General features: G+C 44.6%; 1 protein-coding gene across 1 annotated transcript in view; it reads left to right on the top strand.

Moving 5' to 3' along the window:
- LOC140721273 (uncharacterized) overlaps window positions 1-17,280 on the top strand; it is a 38,333-nt gene continuing 21,053 nt past the window's right edge. The window contains 11 exon segments of the mRNA XM_073036126.1: window positions 1-69; window positions 696-1,248; window positions 1,332-1,427; window positions 2,105-2,338; window positions 4,033-4,055; window positions 4,678-4,793; window positions 5,548-6,068; window positions 6,071-6,164; window positions 6,966-7,114; window positions 15,823-16,251; window positions 16,343-16,438. Coding sequence (XP_072892227.1) covers window positions 838-1,248; window positions 1,332-1,427; window positions 2,105-2,338; window positions 4,033-4,055; window positions 4,678-4,793; window positions 5,548-6,068; window positions 6,071-6,164; window positions 6,966-7,114; window positions 15,823-16,251; window positions 16,343-16,438 — 2,169 coding nt within the window. The 5' untranslated portion in view covers window positions 1-69; window positions 696-837.

Here is a 17,280-nt window from a genome sequence, read left to right as displayed (position 1 = left end):
TTTCTTTCTGAATGCGTTCCATGGTTGTTCTTTATTTCATTGCTGTCTCCGGGGAAGACGAATATTAAGGTTGAAAACTGCATGCATACCTTGATAAAAAATGTAATTTGAATGTTTCAATTTAACAGAGAAGCACACGGATAATAGAAAAACAGAGGGGAAGGGTTGGATTGAATTTAGAGTAGGTTAAAAGGTCGGCACAACTTTGTGGTCCTAAGAGCTTGTTTCTGCAGAATTGTTCTATGTTCTATAACACTGCCCACGGTATTTCAAATGCGACCTGTGCAATGCCTCAAAATGCCTTTGCATAACATGCTTGATTTATTGCTAGAACTCTCGAAATGAATACTAACATTGCATCTGCCATCCTTACTTAACCTGCAAGTTAACCTTTAGGGAATCTAGCACTTGGACTTCCAAGTCCACTAACACCTCCAATTAGTGAATTCACTCCCCGATTCGAAAATACTCTACATCTATATCAATGTGCATTACTGTTGCAAAATAATATATTAACTCAATGTACTGTGTAATGTTGTGATCTGCATGAAGGTAGAAATATATTTGAAAGAATGAGGAACTGTGATACAGAACCGAAGTTGAGGCCAGGCGTAGATCAATCAGCAATATAGTTAATGGAGGGACAGTTGCCTACTCTTGCTCTCAATTTCTTTCGCTCTTATCTGCTCCCTTAGATTAGTCAAGAATGTACCTTCACCCTGAACACCTGCCGCGAAGTAGACTGCAGCGCCTGTAGTGGATAGTCAAAGTACTGCAGAGGTTCGGCAGCTGCCGAACGTAAAAGAATTTTGGATCAGGAAGTGCGGATTATTAGAAATGGCTTCAAACGCGCAGTTCGAAAGTTGGACCGAGGAGGTAACTTGCCCCATCTGCTTGCATCATTTCACCGATCCGGTGTCACTGCCGTGTCAGCACAACTTCTGCCGCTCATGTATCACACGGTTTTGGGAGAGGAAGGAGAGAAACTCCTGCCCGGAGTGTAGAGAGGATTTTGCGGACCGGACCCTCAGGATAAACTGGGCCTTAAGAAGACCGTCTGAGAAAACACGTAAACGACGTTTGAGTCCTAATGAGAAAGAAAGTAAACGTCACTGCGAGGAACATGATGAAGAACTGAAGCTGTTCTGTGAAACGGACAAGACGTTGATCTGTGTGATCTGTACAGTTTCCCGGGAACACAAAAAACACTGCTTCTTGCCGATTAAAGATGCTGTTGAAAACTACAAGGTAAAAGCAAACAGATTTTGTTCTCCTGGCGGTTTTATTACGTCTCTGTCATCTAACTTTCTCATTCTCAAACCCAATCCCAGGAGACAGTTAAATCTGCCTTACAAAGTCTTATGAAAAGGCAACAAATCATCGAAGAAATGGAGCAGCACCAGAAACAAAAAATATCTGGAATTTGGGTGAGACTCTGCAGTTCTGATTTCCTGATCTTGGGTGGATGCGTTCCTGTAATGTCTGTAATTAGAGGGCGGCACAATGACGCAGCAGGGAGCGCAGCTGACTCAGAGCTCCAACATGTGGGGGCTCAACCCTGATCCCTAGGGGTGCCGGCGTGACATCATTACGCTTCTCCCGTGACTGCGTGCCTTTCTCCTGCATCCCAAAGTCAAAGAGAAGTAGGTGAGGGATGGGAGACATGCCAACGCAAACAGAAATGCTGAACTCAGCGGGTCAGAGAACATCGATGGTCTCAGAGTGAGACTATTCATTTAACAGGACTGGAAAGGAAGGGGCAGAAAGCAGAATAAAAAGACGTGTGGGGGGAAGGAGTACAAGCTGGCGGATGGTATGGGAAATCAGCTGAGGAAAAAAGAGAGGACCATAGGAGAAAGGAAAAGAGGAGAAGCGCCACAGGCGGCTGAGGAGAAGAGACGCGGTTAGGTGGGAGCCAGAACAGTGAACAGGAAAAGAGTGGAGAGAGGGTGTGAAATTAGTGAAATCGACGTTCATGTCGTCAGGTTAGAGCCTACCCCGAAGGAATACTCCGAAAGTCTTGACTCAATGGCATCCTTTTATGTTGCAAAGCAATATAGTACAACACTTAACTGCATATTAATCTTCACCGTTCGTTTGACAGAAACAGTCACACATCCTTCAGTCCCACGTCACATCGCAGTTTGCTGAACTGCACCAGATTCTCACCGAGAAAGAGCAGCAGGTACTCAGAGACCTCAGGGAAGAAGAGGAGAGGATTCTAAATCCAATGGAGAAAAATCTTCGAGAGATTCAAAAGAATTTAAATTCTATCCAGGAGGAGATCTCAAGGCTACAGGAACAGATGGATCAAAAAGATCACGTGTTGTTTCTGAAGGTGAGGAATTTCGTTTCAATTCAATTCAGTGGAAGTGCACAGTTACAAAATATTGGGTGATAGTTCTGCAAAGAATGTAGATTTCCCCAGGAATTCAGAATTGAATTTAGTCTTACAAAGATAAACTGCTGTGCTCACAAGACGAATCTTTGGTTCACAGCGTCGGTAGAATCCCACGGCTGCCTGCAGCCTCCTCGGGAATGACTTTCAGTGACTTCAACACTGACCTTTTTGATGTCACCTTTACCCACGTAAACTGTACCTATGGAACTCACTTTAATATCCAGATGCAGGGAATGCCTGTGAGTGTGGGTGGTGCGGTGGGCGTGAGGTCATACCGGGTCTGGGAGTGGGAACTCAGGCTGAACTCCCATTCAGGCGATTGATTACCCTTTACTTTGGGTTCCTCCCACAGCTAATAGTTTTGGGAAATTTTGTAGTCTTTCCCAAAAATACACAACGTAGAATAACATCCCCTCCTTCACCAGGTACAGGCCATCTGGTACATCCGCTTCACGCAAGCTTTCTCTGTCTCCACTCGCTGCACCCACTGAAATATCCGAATTCCGTTTTCTATCTTTTCCTATGTAAGTTGTAATAAAGTTCAGGTTTATTATCACTGAGACATGTTGTGAAGTTTGCTGTTTAGCGGCAGCGTTACATAAGTACCACAAGACATAGAAATAAAATTAGGCCGTTCAGCTCATCGAGTCCACTCTGCTGTTCCATCATCCCCAATCTCCTTCCCGTATACTTTGATGTCCTTACTAAATATACTATATTCTATGTACCTGTATATACAGTACATTATGTGGCCATTTTATTAAGTACACTTAATCCGGCTCGTTGATACAAATATCTATTCGCCAATCAGGTATCGGCAAGTCAATGCATACAAGTATGCAGACATGGCCAAGAAGTTCAGCTGTTGTTCAGACCGAAAGATAAGAATGGGGATCAATGTGATCTAAGTGAACTTGACAGTGGGGTGATTGTTGGTGCTCGCCGGGCAGCGGATCTCCCGGGATTTTCACACACAATGGTCCCTAGAATCTACAGAGAATAGCGCAGTGGAAAAAAAAACATCAAGCGAGCGGCGGTTCCATGGGGGAAAACGCCTTCTTAATGAGCGAGGTCAGAGGAGAATGACCAAAAGGGTTCAAGCTGACAGGAAGGCAACAGTATCTGAAATAACCACGAATTACAACAGTGATGTGAGAAGAGCATCTCCGACCACACAATACGTTGAATCGTGAAGTGGATGAGCTAGAGCAGAAACCAGCGTATATTCTGAGTGTATATATTAGTATAGATATAAATACAGTATTATTAATTACTATAAATATATGTATGTATATAGACCAATCAATCCATCGATCATCTTAAATTTGTTCATCTGATCTTTAATTTATCAGACAAAAGTGCACAAACCATCCTTGCTGTAAATTTTAACCTCTGAGTTAAGAAGATAGACTTGTGATGACAATTCCTTGTAACCCCCCCGACCCCCCCCCCCCCCCCCCGTGGTTCTGTGTTCTTTCTGCAATATCCTCCTTATCTGTATGTGTCAGTGGGAGTGAGAGTTGGGAAATGGGAATGTTCTGCAGCTTATTATAATTTGGGTAGAATTCCTCTTGCCGTAGGCGTAGACGGTCAGTCTCAGTCGTTTCAGGTTTGTGTTTGATTTATTTCAGGAGGAATCTCGTCGGAAGAGGAGGTAGGACATGGTCTTTACTGACGCTCAACAGGGGTTTGTAATATAGCCACCTATCGTATCACAACCAGCGAACGCTTTAATTGTTTTTTTATCAGTTAGTATGTGAATTGTGGTTTTTCCCCCAATGACACCTTGTGGGTGTACGTTTTCCTTGGATGGTTCAGCTTTACATCTAATTGTTTGTGTTTGCATGAGCTCTGCTTTTTCACTCTGTTTTGAAGGTGTCTCGTTTGGGATCGTGGAGCTCGTTAAACTCTTTGTATTTATCACTGTTCTTTAATTTAGGATAATTTATTTAGCATATTATTTTCAATGTCTGGAATTCTTAGCTGCTCTGGGGGTGGGGGGGGGGGTGGCATGCCAACCTCTCTCTGTTGGGTCGTTTCGGTTCCTTGTCTGGTGAAACTCTGACAGAGTTCTTCTGTCAGTGTATCAAGAGTAATTTCTGTTCGTCAAGTTACTGCATTGTTTGCCTGAGCTCTTGTTAGTCTTTCTAGTTAATTGTTGTTGTGATAAGTCTTTAAATTTGTTTGTCTCCTTGATCCCTGCACTTTAATTCACAGTGACGCTCACATGCTGAGGCTCAGTTAACAAATATTAATCAGCTCATTAATATTTGCAGAATTGGCCACAAATCCAAACCAATGGTTGTGTCAGAAGGTGCCCTTTCGTTTGAAAAATTCGATCATCCCTTATTGTACACAGCGTGGAGAGCATTGGCTGATGGAATTAAGCCAGGTAGGATTTCTACAGGTTCATTTGTCCTTGTTGATTAGGCAACTTAAAGTAATAATTAGCTTCATGAATTGGCAGAATTGGGGGTGAAGGGGAACTGGTACTTTATTCCAGCACCAACCCGACCTTCTGGGAGCCATCACCGTCAGCTGGAGAAATCAGACTCTTGAACTCATCAACACAGGGGCACAACATAACCAACACATGACTGACCGCTGGATGAAACACTGCATCCTGAAACAACACACAGTTCGAAAATTCCCCAAGGGAGGGCTGTGAATCAGAGCAAATTAATTGAATTATTTAATTTAATTGAGATAATATTTAGTCTGCTAGTGGAAGAAAGGTGTGTGTCTTCTCATTTTATGTGGGGTGCCTTTTGTGTACCAACTACCAAGCTGAGTTAACAGCGCCTGGTCCTGGCCCACTGTAAACTGTTTCGAGATGACTGCAGACCAGGTACACAGACAGACATGAACACGTTGACACAGACAGATGATTAATGCCTGTCAGTTTACAAGTTCAGACGCTCTCTCTGTCTCTGTCACCCTCTGTCTTCGAACGTTCCTTTCGCAACAAAACACCGGGGATGGATCCATGCCAAATCCTTCCCCATTCGTGCCCACTCCAAAATTTCCAAGGGGTTCGTTATGAGAGAAGCCGCGCTATCCGAATCTCATCCGCCGTCGCTCCGTAATCAGATCTCCACGGATTCTCTAATTTTGTGTCTCTCCCCCCACTCCCCCTCCCTCTCCAGTCCCTGTGACCCTGGATGTGGAAACAGCCGGTCCGAAGCTTGAAGTACTCCCAGATTTAAAGAGTGTGAGATGGACCGGGTATTGGAGGGACCTCCCTGACACCGGAAAGAGGTTTACAAGTCGGTCCTATGTGCTGGGATCGGAGGGATTCACGTCGGGCAGGCATTATTGGGAGGTGGATGCGGCAGAGTGTCAGCACTGGGGTCTGGGAGTCGCTGCAGAGTCTGTGGAGAGGAAAGGAGACATCAATCTAATGATTGAGAATGGATTCTGGATTATCTGGAGACGGCGTGACAGGTTTTACATTCTCACCACACCCCCATCCCGTCTCCCTGCCGGTCCCATCCCCGGGAGGGTTGGAGTTTATCTCAGTTACGAAGCCGGAACGGTGTCATTTTACAACGCGGAGACCAAGTCCCATCTGCACACTTACTCTGGGAATAAATTCACGGAGAAACTTTATCCTCTTTTTTGGACCGGGGATGAAAACTGGCTGAGAATCTGCCCCGGTTCCATTCCAGGTCTGTAAGTGGGTCGGGTTCGGAAACAGGGGTCAGGAGAGGTGCCCAGGGGCTGAGGGGTAGATACTCCGCCGACAATGGTCGGAGCTGTACCGGTCGCATTTAATCATGAAATTCAGCAACTGTAAATCTCCAATGAGACTATAAATAAAATCGGTGGAAAAATAAATGTGTGAGTAGTACATTCAAATAGTATTAATATTCAAAATTAATATGAACTACAGCCGTCAACGGAACAGAAATATGTTGTGAAATTATCAAGACTGAAACAATTGGCTTTTCTGAGGGTTCAGCGGATTCATGATAAACCACGGGTGATGGGTCCTGAACACCTCGGCTTCCCCGGGTCCTAAACTCCCCCGACCAATCGTCTACCACTGTCAGCATCGTGGTCCTTAATTCGACTCCGTGGAAGAGATAGATTTGATGTTTCAGGTAAATTATAACAGAGAAGAGTTAGAAATTTTAAATGTTTAGATCGGGAGGGGGAGAGGAAGGGGGTGCAAAGCAGCAGCGGCGTGGTCAGTGCTTGAAAAAGTCCAGGAGAGTGTGAATGAAGCTCTTTGGCAGTGGAAAGATGCAGGTCGGTGGAGAAGGCGAGTGTGAATGTGACAGAGGCAAATATGGAGGGAGGAACGGAACCGGAAACTTTATAGAAGAAAGGGAACAAGCTTCTCTGGGTTTCGTTGCTGAAGGGCGGAAAGCCAGGGGCAGAATTCAGTTTGGGAGGGGGATGTGGAATTAAAGAGGCGGCAAATGAAAGTAATCTGCAAACGGCGACGCCCCGTGTTGAGCAGGCATCACTGTGAGTGTTGAGGGCAGTAAGCGAATCTGGGCGAGGTGCACGCCACCGCTGCTTCACCCAGACTGAGTGTGTGGCCTTTTCTGGATGGTAGGGAAGAAGCAGGTAAAAATGCAGACGTGGCATCCCCTGCCGGTGCAGGGGGCGCTTCTTACAGAAAGGGAGCGGTTGCAGGAGGAGACGGCAGTGTACCAGTGCACGGTAGTCACAGGATTCCTTTTGGGGACGATCATGAATTTCGTTGTGAGTTGGGAACGATAGATATTTTAGAAATTACAGATGGCTATCTAGCTAATGTCGAGGCAGATGCGGCGGAAGATGGAGAGGAGGGAAGCTTGTCTTTGGTGTTGGTAAGCGGAGAATGAGAGAGTGCGGAGTAGAAGAGATTTGATGAGTATTCTCTCAACTTTGGTAGATTGTGTAATGGAAGAGGGGCAAGGAAACAGAAAATATACCTGAGGCACTGGTATGGAAAACAACACACACAAAAAGCTGGAGGAACTCAGCAGGTCAGGCAGCATCTGTGGAAACGATCAGTCGGCGTTTCTTCGGGACTGAGAAGGATGGGCGAAGATGCCAGAATAAAAAAAGCTGGGTGAAGGGGAAGGAGGCTGGCTGGAAGGTGATAGGAGAAGCCAGGTGGGTGGGAAAGGTAAAGGGCTGGAGAGGAAATCGGATGAGAGAGGAGAGTGGACCACAAGAGAAAGGGAAGGAGGAGGAGACGGGGGTGGGGGGGGGGGGGGGGTTGATAGGCAGGCGAGAAGAGGTAAAAGGTCAGAGTCGGGAATAGAGGAAGCGGGGAGGGGGAGGGGAAGGTTTTTACCTGAAGGAAACATCGATAATCATGCCATCAGGTTAGACGCTATCCAGATGGAATATAAGGAATAGACTGCTCCTTTCAACGGATGCTGCCCGACCTGCTGAGTTCAACCAGCTTTTGTAGGTGTTGATTTGACCACAGCATCTGCAGTGTACTTTGTGTGGAATATAATGTGTTGCTCCTCCACCCTGAGGGTGACCTCATCCTGGCACAAGAGGAGGCCATGGACCGACATGTAGGAACGGGAAAGGGAAACGGAATAACAATGCTTGACCACCGGGAAGTTCCGATTGCAGCGGTTTGGAGCCGAGATGCTAGACGAAGCGGACCCCCAATTGACGACGGGTCTCACTAATGCAGATAAGACCGAGTCGGAAGCACTGGACAAGTTAGACGGCCCCAGCTGATTCGCAGGTGAAGGGTTGCCACACCTGAAAGGACCGTTTAGGCTTTGAATGGAGGTGCGGCAGCAGGTGTGGGGCAGGTCTGGCACTTAGACCGCTTGCAGGGATATGGAAAGCGGAGCCAGGAAAGATGCACGTAAGATCGGTAACTCCGGGAGAGTGGAACGGAGTCTCGGATGTGGAGGCAGGGGTGGAGTGAGAAATGGAGATGCGGAAACTCTGTCTTTTGTTTTTGGTAAGCAGACTGGGTAGAGGAGAGGAAGTGTACTGAGCGTCCTATCAACTGGGTTAGAGGAGGAATTTCTGATGAGGAGAGAGCAGAAGGCAGGTTGCTGGCAGTTACGTGAAAGTTGGCATCGGGAAAGATGATTAAGTATTTTCCCCATTACTTCAAGGAGGGGGATTGAACCTCCTGCCTGATGGAAACTGCAAGGAGATGGCTTGAGATGGTGGGGATCTCCTTTCCTATTAGAATCTTTCTTCTCCAGCCCTTTACCTTTCCCACCCACCTGGCTTTGCCTGTCACCTTCTAACTAGCCTGTTTCCCCTTCCTTCACCTTTTATCCTGGCGTCTTCCCCCTTCCTTTTCAGTCCTGAAGAAGGTTCTCGGCTCGAAACGTCGACTGCAGTTTAGCAACAACACAGTGACTACCTTGCATTAAAATGGTCCTTTTAAATAATTTATTAACGTTCATTCTTGCAAAAATGTTTAATTTACTTTTAATTTATATTGTATCTTGTTGTTATATTTATAGGTACGTGCCTATGATTTTGTTTTTTGTTGCATTTATGCGACATGAGGACCCAACAATAAACTTGTCTCTGACAAAGTTGTCAGTCCAACATTGACACGAAAAATGTAGTACGTTGCGGGTCGCGCCTGATAGTGGGCATAAAACCCCTTAAAGTTGTTATTATTATTATTCCCCTGCTCAAACTGGTAAAACCTGAGGTACCGACACAGCCAAACACATTTCGTTTATTGATTGCTAGGAACGTTCGGATTATTCTAGTGGTGTTCAGTATTGTGCTTTCCGAAGATTTACATAGATATTGCTGTGTAGGCCTAATTGTTTAATGCTATTGTGTAGTGCTGTTAGGATGATACCAGTTGTAGATAATACTGTCTGGACAATGTACACCCTGTTCATGTTCCAAAGTTTTTCCTTTTTTCTTTTAATTCAGCCTGTTTCTGTAACGTGTTGGAACGTTTCTACTTTCTCATTGCATCTTCTGCATTTATCATCCTGAACCTGTCGGTCTTTTATTTTACATAGAAATTTACAGCACATTACAGGCCCTTCGGCCCACAATGTTGCGCTGACCGTTTAACCTTCTCTAGAGACTGCCCAGAATTTTCCTAGGGCATAGCCCTCTATTTTTCTATGTTCTATGCATTCTTAACAGACCCTATTGTATCCGCTTCCACCACAACCACCGGCAGTGCATTCCATGCACCCCTGTGTAAAAAACTTACCCCTGAAATCCCTTCTGTACCTACATCCATGCACCTTAAAATTATGCTCCCTTGTGTTAGCCATTTCACTGGGAAAAAGCCTCTGGCTATCCACACAATCAATCATTTTATACACCTGTATCAGGTCACCGCTCATCCTCTGCTGCTCCAAGGAGAAAAGGTCAAGTACACTCAACCTATTCTCATAAGGTACGCCCTCCAATCCAGGCAACATCCTTGTAAATCTCCCCTGTGCTCTCTCTATAGTATCCACATCCAAGTGGGGTCTGACCAAGGTCTTACATAGCTGTAACATTACCTCACAGCTCTTGAACTCAGTCCAATGGTTGATGAATGCCAATACACCATACACCTTCTTAACAACACAACGCAGCAACTTTGAGTGTTCTATCAACACAGACCCCAAGATCTCTCAGATCCTCCACAGGCCAAGAGTTTTACCACTAATACTATATTCTGTCTTCAAATTTGACTGACCAAAATGAACCATTTCACACTTATCTGGGTTGAACTCCATCTGCCATTTCTCAGCCCAGTTCTACATCCTATCGAGGGTCTGCTGTAACCTCTGACAACCCTCCACACTATCCACCCTCCTACTTCTTCATCCAGGTCATTTATAAGAATCACAAAGAGGAGGGGTCCCAGAACAGATCTCTGCGGAACACCACTGGTCACTGGCCTCCATGCAGAATATGAACCATCTACACCACCCTTTGCCTTCTGTGGGCAAGCCAATTCTGGATCCACAAAGCAAGGCCTCCTTGGATTCCTTGCCTCTTTACTTTCTGAAGAAGCCTTGTATGGGGAACCTTATCAAATGCCTTACTGAAATCCATATACACTACATCCACTGCTCTGACCTTTATCGAAGGACTTTGTTACATCCTCAAAGAATTCAATCAGGCTCGTAAGGCATGACCTGCCCTTGACAAAGCCATGCTGACTATATCCCTAATCAGATTATGTCTCTCCAAATGCCCATAAATCCTGCCTCTCAGTATCTTCTCCAACAATTTGCCCACCACTGAAGTAAGACTCACTGGTCTATAATTTCCTGTTTTACCTCTACTCCTTTTCTTGAACAAGGGAACAACATTTTCAACCCTCCAATTCTCCAGTACTTCTCCCGTACCTATTGATGACTCAAAGATAATTGCAAGAGGCTCAGCAATCTCTCGCTTGCTTCCCATAGTAGCCTGGGGTATATCTCATCCAGTCCCAGTAACTTATCTAACTTGATGCTTTTCAAAACCTCCAGCACATCCTCTTTCTTAATGTCTATATGCTCCTCTTGCTCTTCACATACTTGTAGAAGTTTTTCTTAATCCTGCTCACCTAGGCCTTCTCATTGCCCCTTCTGCTTGTCCTAATTCCATTCTTAAGCTCCTTCTAGCAACCTTGTAATTTTCTAGAGCTCTAACAGTACCTGGTTTCTTGAACCTTTCGTAAGCTTTTCTTTTCTTCTACATACCTGTGCACCGTGGTTCTTTTACTCTACCATCCCTTCCTTGCCTCAATGGAACATATTTGTGCAAAACCCCATGCAGATTTTCCCTGAACATTTGTCACATTTCTGCCATGCATTTCCTTGAGAACATCTGCTCCCACTTTATGCTCCCAAGTTCATGCCTAATAGCATCACATCTCCCCCTACCACAATTAAATGTTTTCCCAAATTGTCTGCTCCTATCCCTCTCCAGTGCTATGGTGAAGGAGATAGAGTTGTGGTCAGTACCTCCAAAATGTTCTCCCACCATAGCTCCGATACCTGACCAATACCAGATCAAGTACAGCCTCTCATCTAGTTGGCTTAGCTACATATTGCGTCAGGAAGCCTTCCTGAACACACCCAACAAACTCCACCCCATCCAAACCCCTTGCGCTAAGAGATGCCAATCAATATTAGGAAAGTGTCAGTACCTCCAGTTGAACTTTATCTTTTTGTGTGTTTTCCCCCTAGCTGTCAGTCTGTGGCTTTGTATTGCCATGAGCTCTTGTTTGTTTTCAATCCCCATCTGCTCCTGTCCCCATACCTGCTCTACTCTGGCCCCTGTATTACTCAGTACTCTGCCTCTCACCTGTTTCTCATTTTTACCTGTTTTGCTGCCACTTCTGACTCATTGTGCTCCACCTATCATCTGCCTCTCTGTTTATTGCTCAGTGTGTTTTTGTCCTGAGTTTTCACCTGTTCATTGCCTGATAGTGCCAGTGAATTTTCCTGAGCCATTCCAGCATTCGTATCTGTACTCCATTCGTCTAAATATTGACTTTGCCTGTTTTCCGATTCTGGTTTTTGGATTTCTCTGGATGTTTTGATCTCTGCTTGAACTTTGACATTGACTTGGTTTGCACCTCGGGATTTGTTTCTCAATTAATATCACTGTGTGCACAGTACTGGGTCTGTGATTGGATCCCTGCTCCAGCACCCTGACAGGAAGCTAAAATCACCCATCACAACAACCTTATTATTATTGCACCATTCCAGAATCTGCCTCCCTATCTGCTCCTACATATCACTGTTACTATTGGGGGAGGGGTCTATAAAACACTCAGTAGAGTTACTGACCCCATCCTGTTTCTGACTTCCACCCGCACTGACTCAGTCGACCATCCCTGCATGACTTTCTACTTTTCTGCAGCCATGACACTATCCCTAATTAGCAGTGCCACTCCCCCACCTCTTTTGCCTCACCCTCTGTTCCTTTTGAAATATCTAAAGTCTGGCACGCTCAGCAGCAGTTCCTGCTCCTGAGACATCCAACTGTCTGTAATGGCCACAACGTCACATTTCCACCCACGTATTGATCCACGCTTTAAGTTCATCTGCCTTGTTTATGGCACTTCTTGCATTAAAATAGACACACCTCAAACTATCAGGCCGAGTGCATCTTTGCTCTAACAACAGCCTATCCTTCCTCACAAACTCCCTACAAGCTAGCTCTACTTGTGCTCCAACCTCCCCATCCTCTGCCTCTTCTTTTCGGTTCCCACCCCCCTGCAAATCTCATTTAAACCCTCCCCAACAGCATTAGCAAACCTCCCTGCCAGGATATTGTCCCCCTCAGATTCAAGTGCAACCCATCCTTTTTTTACAGGTTACACCTACCCCTAAAGAGGTCCCAATGATCCAAAAATCTGAATCCCTGCCCCCTGCTCCAATCCTTTAGCCATGCATTTATCCTCCTACCTCATTCTATTCCTATACTCACTGTCGTGTGGCACAGGCAACAATCTCAAGTTTACTACCTTGAAGTCCTGCATCTCAGTTTCCTTCCTAACTCACTGTGTTCTGCTTTCAGGACCTCCACCCTTTTTCTACCTATGTCATTGATACCAATATGGTACCACCCTCCCATTTCAGGATATTGTGGACGCACTCAGAAACATCACGAATCTTGGCACCTGGGAGGCAAACTATCGGCCTTGTTTCTTTTTTGCATCGACAGAATCTCCTGTCTGTCCCCCTAACTATAGAGTCCTCTATTAATGATGCCCTCCTCTTCCATTCCCTACCCTTCTGAGCCACAGAGCCAGTCTCAGTGCCAGAGACACAGCCACTGTTGCTTCCCCAGGTAGATAGTCCCTCCCAACAGCACTCAAAATGGAGTACTTATTGTTAAGGGGGATAGCCACAGGGCTGCTCTCCACTTACCTGATGCCCTCCCATCCCTCTCCTGATGGTCACCCACTTATATGCCTCCTGTGGCCCCGGTGTGTACCTGCCTGTATCTTCTATTAGCTCCCCACTCGCAAGCCGAAGGTCATTGAAGCCAAAGGTCATCGAGCTGCAGCTCTAGTTCCTTAACCCTGTCTCTGATGAGCTGCAGCTTGATGCAGCCGGTGCAGATGTGGCCATCAGGGAGGCTGGAAGTCTCCTGGTCATCCCACATCTCACACCCAGAACAGAAAACTGTCCTCGCATTCATTATTCATTATCCACTATTCTAATGCATCGAACCCCGCGAAATGCTCCTTTTTATTGAAACCTTTCTCTCCAACCTGTGCTAAGCTCTCTTTCCCTATGAATTGCTTGGTCTGTCACTAATGCGCCGAGCTCCACCAAATGCGCTTTTTAAAAACTTTTCTCCCTGACCTGTGTGAAGCTCACTCTCTCTCTTCAAATCGATTGGTCCTCCGCTAATGTATTTTTGTTTTTTATGTACTTTTGATTTCTTTATTTGTGTGTGTGTTAAGCACCTGGTCCTGTATTGCCACAAGGAACCTTCTGTTTCTGAGAAACATAGAAAACCAACAGCAGAATACAGGCCCTTTGGCCCAGAAAGCTGTGCCAAACATGTCCTTACCTTAGAAATTACCTAGGGTTACCCATAGCCCTCTATTTTTTTCTCAGCTCAATGTACAATGGGAAGAGACTCCAACTCTGAGCCAGGCGTTCGATGCTTCCTCGATGACATCTAGTCTGCTCAGATCATGGAGATGTTTTCCATGGAAAGTAGAGTGATAATTTCTTCATTTTTCTGGGTCATTTAACTTTAGTGGTGTGTATGCCTTATTGGATTTGCACGTCTTATCGGAGTGCTGAATCTTGTTTTGGTTTATGTAAATATATCCTTATAAGTTTTGTCTGATTATTGTAAAGTCGCCAGGCAGTTTGCATACTAAACAGTGATGTTGTCTACTGCACATCTGCACATAGAATGGAGTGAGTGTGAATATACACAGTCCAGCTCTCTTCAGCTTCCTCAGAAAATGGATACGTTGGTGAGTTTTGACTTGTTGCAAGTGTTCAGCGTTGACAAACCATGACACAAAACTGTTTATAAGTGAAAATGGAAAGAAGTCCCTAGGAAATGACAGAACGTAGACAGGGAATAATGCGTGGTGGAGAGGATATTGACTGGCTGTATCAGAGCCTGGTATGGAAACATCAATGCTCTTGAAAGGAAAATCCTACAAAAGTAGTGGATACCACCTGGTCCATTATGCTCCCCAATGGGTAGTCAAAACTGCCCAATGAATCATCTACACCAACCTGCCCAATATCAAGGATGTATCTATAGAAAGGTTCTGAAAACAAAAGTAACATCATGAAAGATCCCACATTACTGCTCATGGACTCCCTGGTATGAGGCTGCATCAAATCCATGCCAGGACCACCAGACTACAAACAGTTCCTTTCCCCATTAGTAAGACTAATTAACACTTCCATTACTTTATTATTTCCCATCAGTCACCTTATGTACAGCCTAGCGTCACTTTATAAACATACAATCAGTCTAGGTATTGTAACCTAACATTTATTTATAGATAGATAGATAGATAGATACTTTATTCATCCCCATGGGGAAATTCAACCTTTTTTTCCAATGTCCCATACACTTGTTGTAGCAAAAACTAATTACATACAATACTTAACTCAGTAAGAATATGATATGCATCTAAATCACTAACTCAAAAAGCATTAATAATAGCTTTAAAAAGTTCTTAAGTCCTGGCAGTTGAATTGTAAAGCCTAATGGCATTGGGGAGTATTGACCTCTTCATCCTGTCTGAGGAGCATTGCATCGATAGTAACCTGTCGCTGAAACTGCTTCTCTGTCTCTGGATGGTGCTATGTAGAGGATGTTCAGGGTTTTCCATAATTGACCGTAGCCTACTCAGCGCCCTTCGCTCAGCCACCGATGTTAAACTCTCCAGTACTTTGCCCACGACAGAGCCCGCCTTCCTTACCAGCTTATTAAGACGTGAGGCGTCCCTCTTCTTAATGCTTCCTCCCCAACACGCCACCACAAAGAAGAGGGCGCTCTCCACAACTGACCTATAGAACATCTTCAGCATCTCACTGCAGACATTGTGATACCACACAGGGTCGGACCTTGCAGCAGCGCCCCCCAGAGCCTATAATTTAACCCCGTCCTAATCACGGGACAATTTACAACTACCAATTATTCTATCAACAGGCATGTCTTTGGATTGTGGAAGGAAATCCGTGCACTTATGGGGAGAACGTACAAACTCATTGCAGACAGCAGCGGGAATTGAACCTAGTCGCTGGTACTGTACAGCGTTGTGCGAACCACTACGCTATTGTGCCGCCTAAGTATGTATTTATATTTATGGTGTGTGTTTTATTACTGTTATTTTGGTGTTTTTTTTGTGTTTTACTCTGTATATACAACTCTGTTCTCCTTACACTTGTGTACGTGAAATCTTGACCAAAATCATTCCCGGAGACTGCAGCGCATGTAGTGGACATTCGCCGTGTTGCAGTCGTTAGCAGTGAAAGGAAGTTCCGGGATTTAACATGGCTTCGAAAGACCAAGTCGTGAGTTTAACCGAGGAAGCAATTTGTCCCATCTGTCTGGATTTCTTCACCGATCCAGTGTCACTGGAGTGCGGACACAACTTCTGCCGCCACTGTATCACACAGTGTTGGAAAAGTGCGCGGCGAAACTCCTGCCCGGAATGTAGAGCGCAGTTTGCAGACCATACACTCAGGTCAAGTTGGGCCTTAGCAAGTCTGTCTGATAAAGTTCGAAGGCTAAGCCTAAGTCTGAACGAGAAGGAAAATAAACGTCACTGCAAGGAACACGAGGAAGAACTGAAGCTATTTTGTGAAACCGACAAGAAACTGATATGTGTGATCTGCGCGACTGCGCGGGAACACAGGGCTCACAACCTCATGCCGGTTAAAGAAGCCGCTGAAATCTACAAGGTAGTGGTGAACCGAGTTTGCATTGCTGACCATTCCTCTGCGTTTTTGTTGTTTAACTCTTTTGATCTCTGATTTTCAAACCCAATCTCAGGTGCAGGTTAAGTCTTCCTTAGAATCTTTCATGAAATATAAAGCTATAATCCAGGAAATGGAGGAAGAACAGACACAGAAGATTTCTGGATTTTGGGTGAGTTCGGTTCTCTTCTAATCTTTATGTAAATATGTTCCATGCAATGCATGGTAATAATGGCGTACCGTAATGGCTCAGTGGGTAGCGTTAGTTCAAAGTAAATTTGTTTTCAAATTACATGGGTGATTATTCAATTTAGGCTACTTGAAATTCTGAAATAAAAAAAAATTCTTGGAACTCTGTTTTGTTTATGTTATAACTTGACATTGAGCAAACTTTAAGTGAACTTTTATATTTTAGGGCATTTTTGCAGAGTTTTCACAGATGAGTATGAAACCATCAAAAGTACTGAATTTAATTTAAAATTTAATTTCAAAGATTTCAAAGCCAATCCTGCAAATTAAAAACCATCACTTTTAATAAATTTGTATTAATTCATTTTTAAGTACATTCAGAATATATTTTGAGACACCTTTTCTTCAGGGTGTCAATATTTTCATTGGCTTACCAACAAAACATTTGTTTACTAATTAGACTATTGGAATTTTAACTCTTTTTGAGAGAATGTGGATTTTGACACCAAAGCAATTGACTCCGGCAAATAAGTTCAGGCCAGTATTACTAAACAAAACGTTATTTTCCATCAAAATATGCACTGTGATGGTAATAACAAAATACACTGGTCATAAAATCATAGAGAAGTACAACACAAAAACAGGCCCTTTGGCCCATCTAGTCCATGCTAAAACCATTTAAATTGCCTACTCCCATCAACCTGCACAGGGACAATAAACCCTTTACATCCTACTTCTACATCCCTACATGTACCTGTCCAAACTTCTCTTAAACATTGACATTGAGCTCGCATGCATCACTTGTGCTGGCAGCTCATTCCACTC

This window comes from Hemitrygon akajei, chromosome 2 (assembly GCF_048418815.1).
Source record: "Hemitrygon akajei chromosome 2, sHemAka1.3, whole genome shotgun sequence".
NCBI lineage: Eukaryota > Metazoa > Chordata > Chondrichthyes > Myliobatiformes > Dasyatidae > Hemitrygon > Hemitrygon akajei.
Note: the sequence above shows the minus strand (reverse complement) of the source record. Positions and strands in the feature narration are given on the sequence as shown.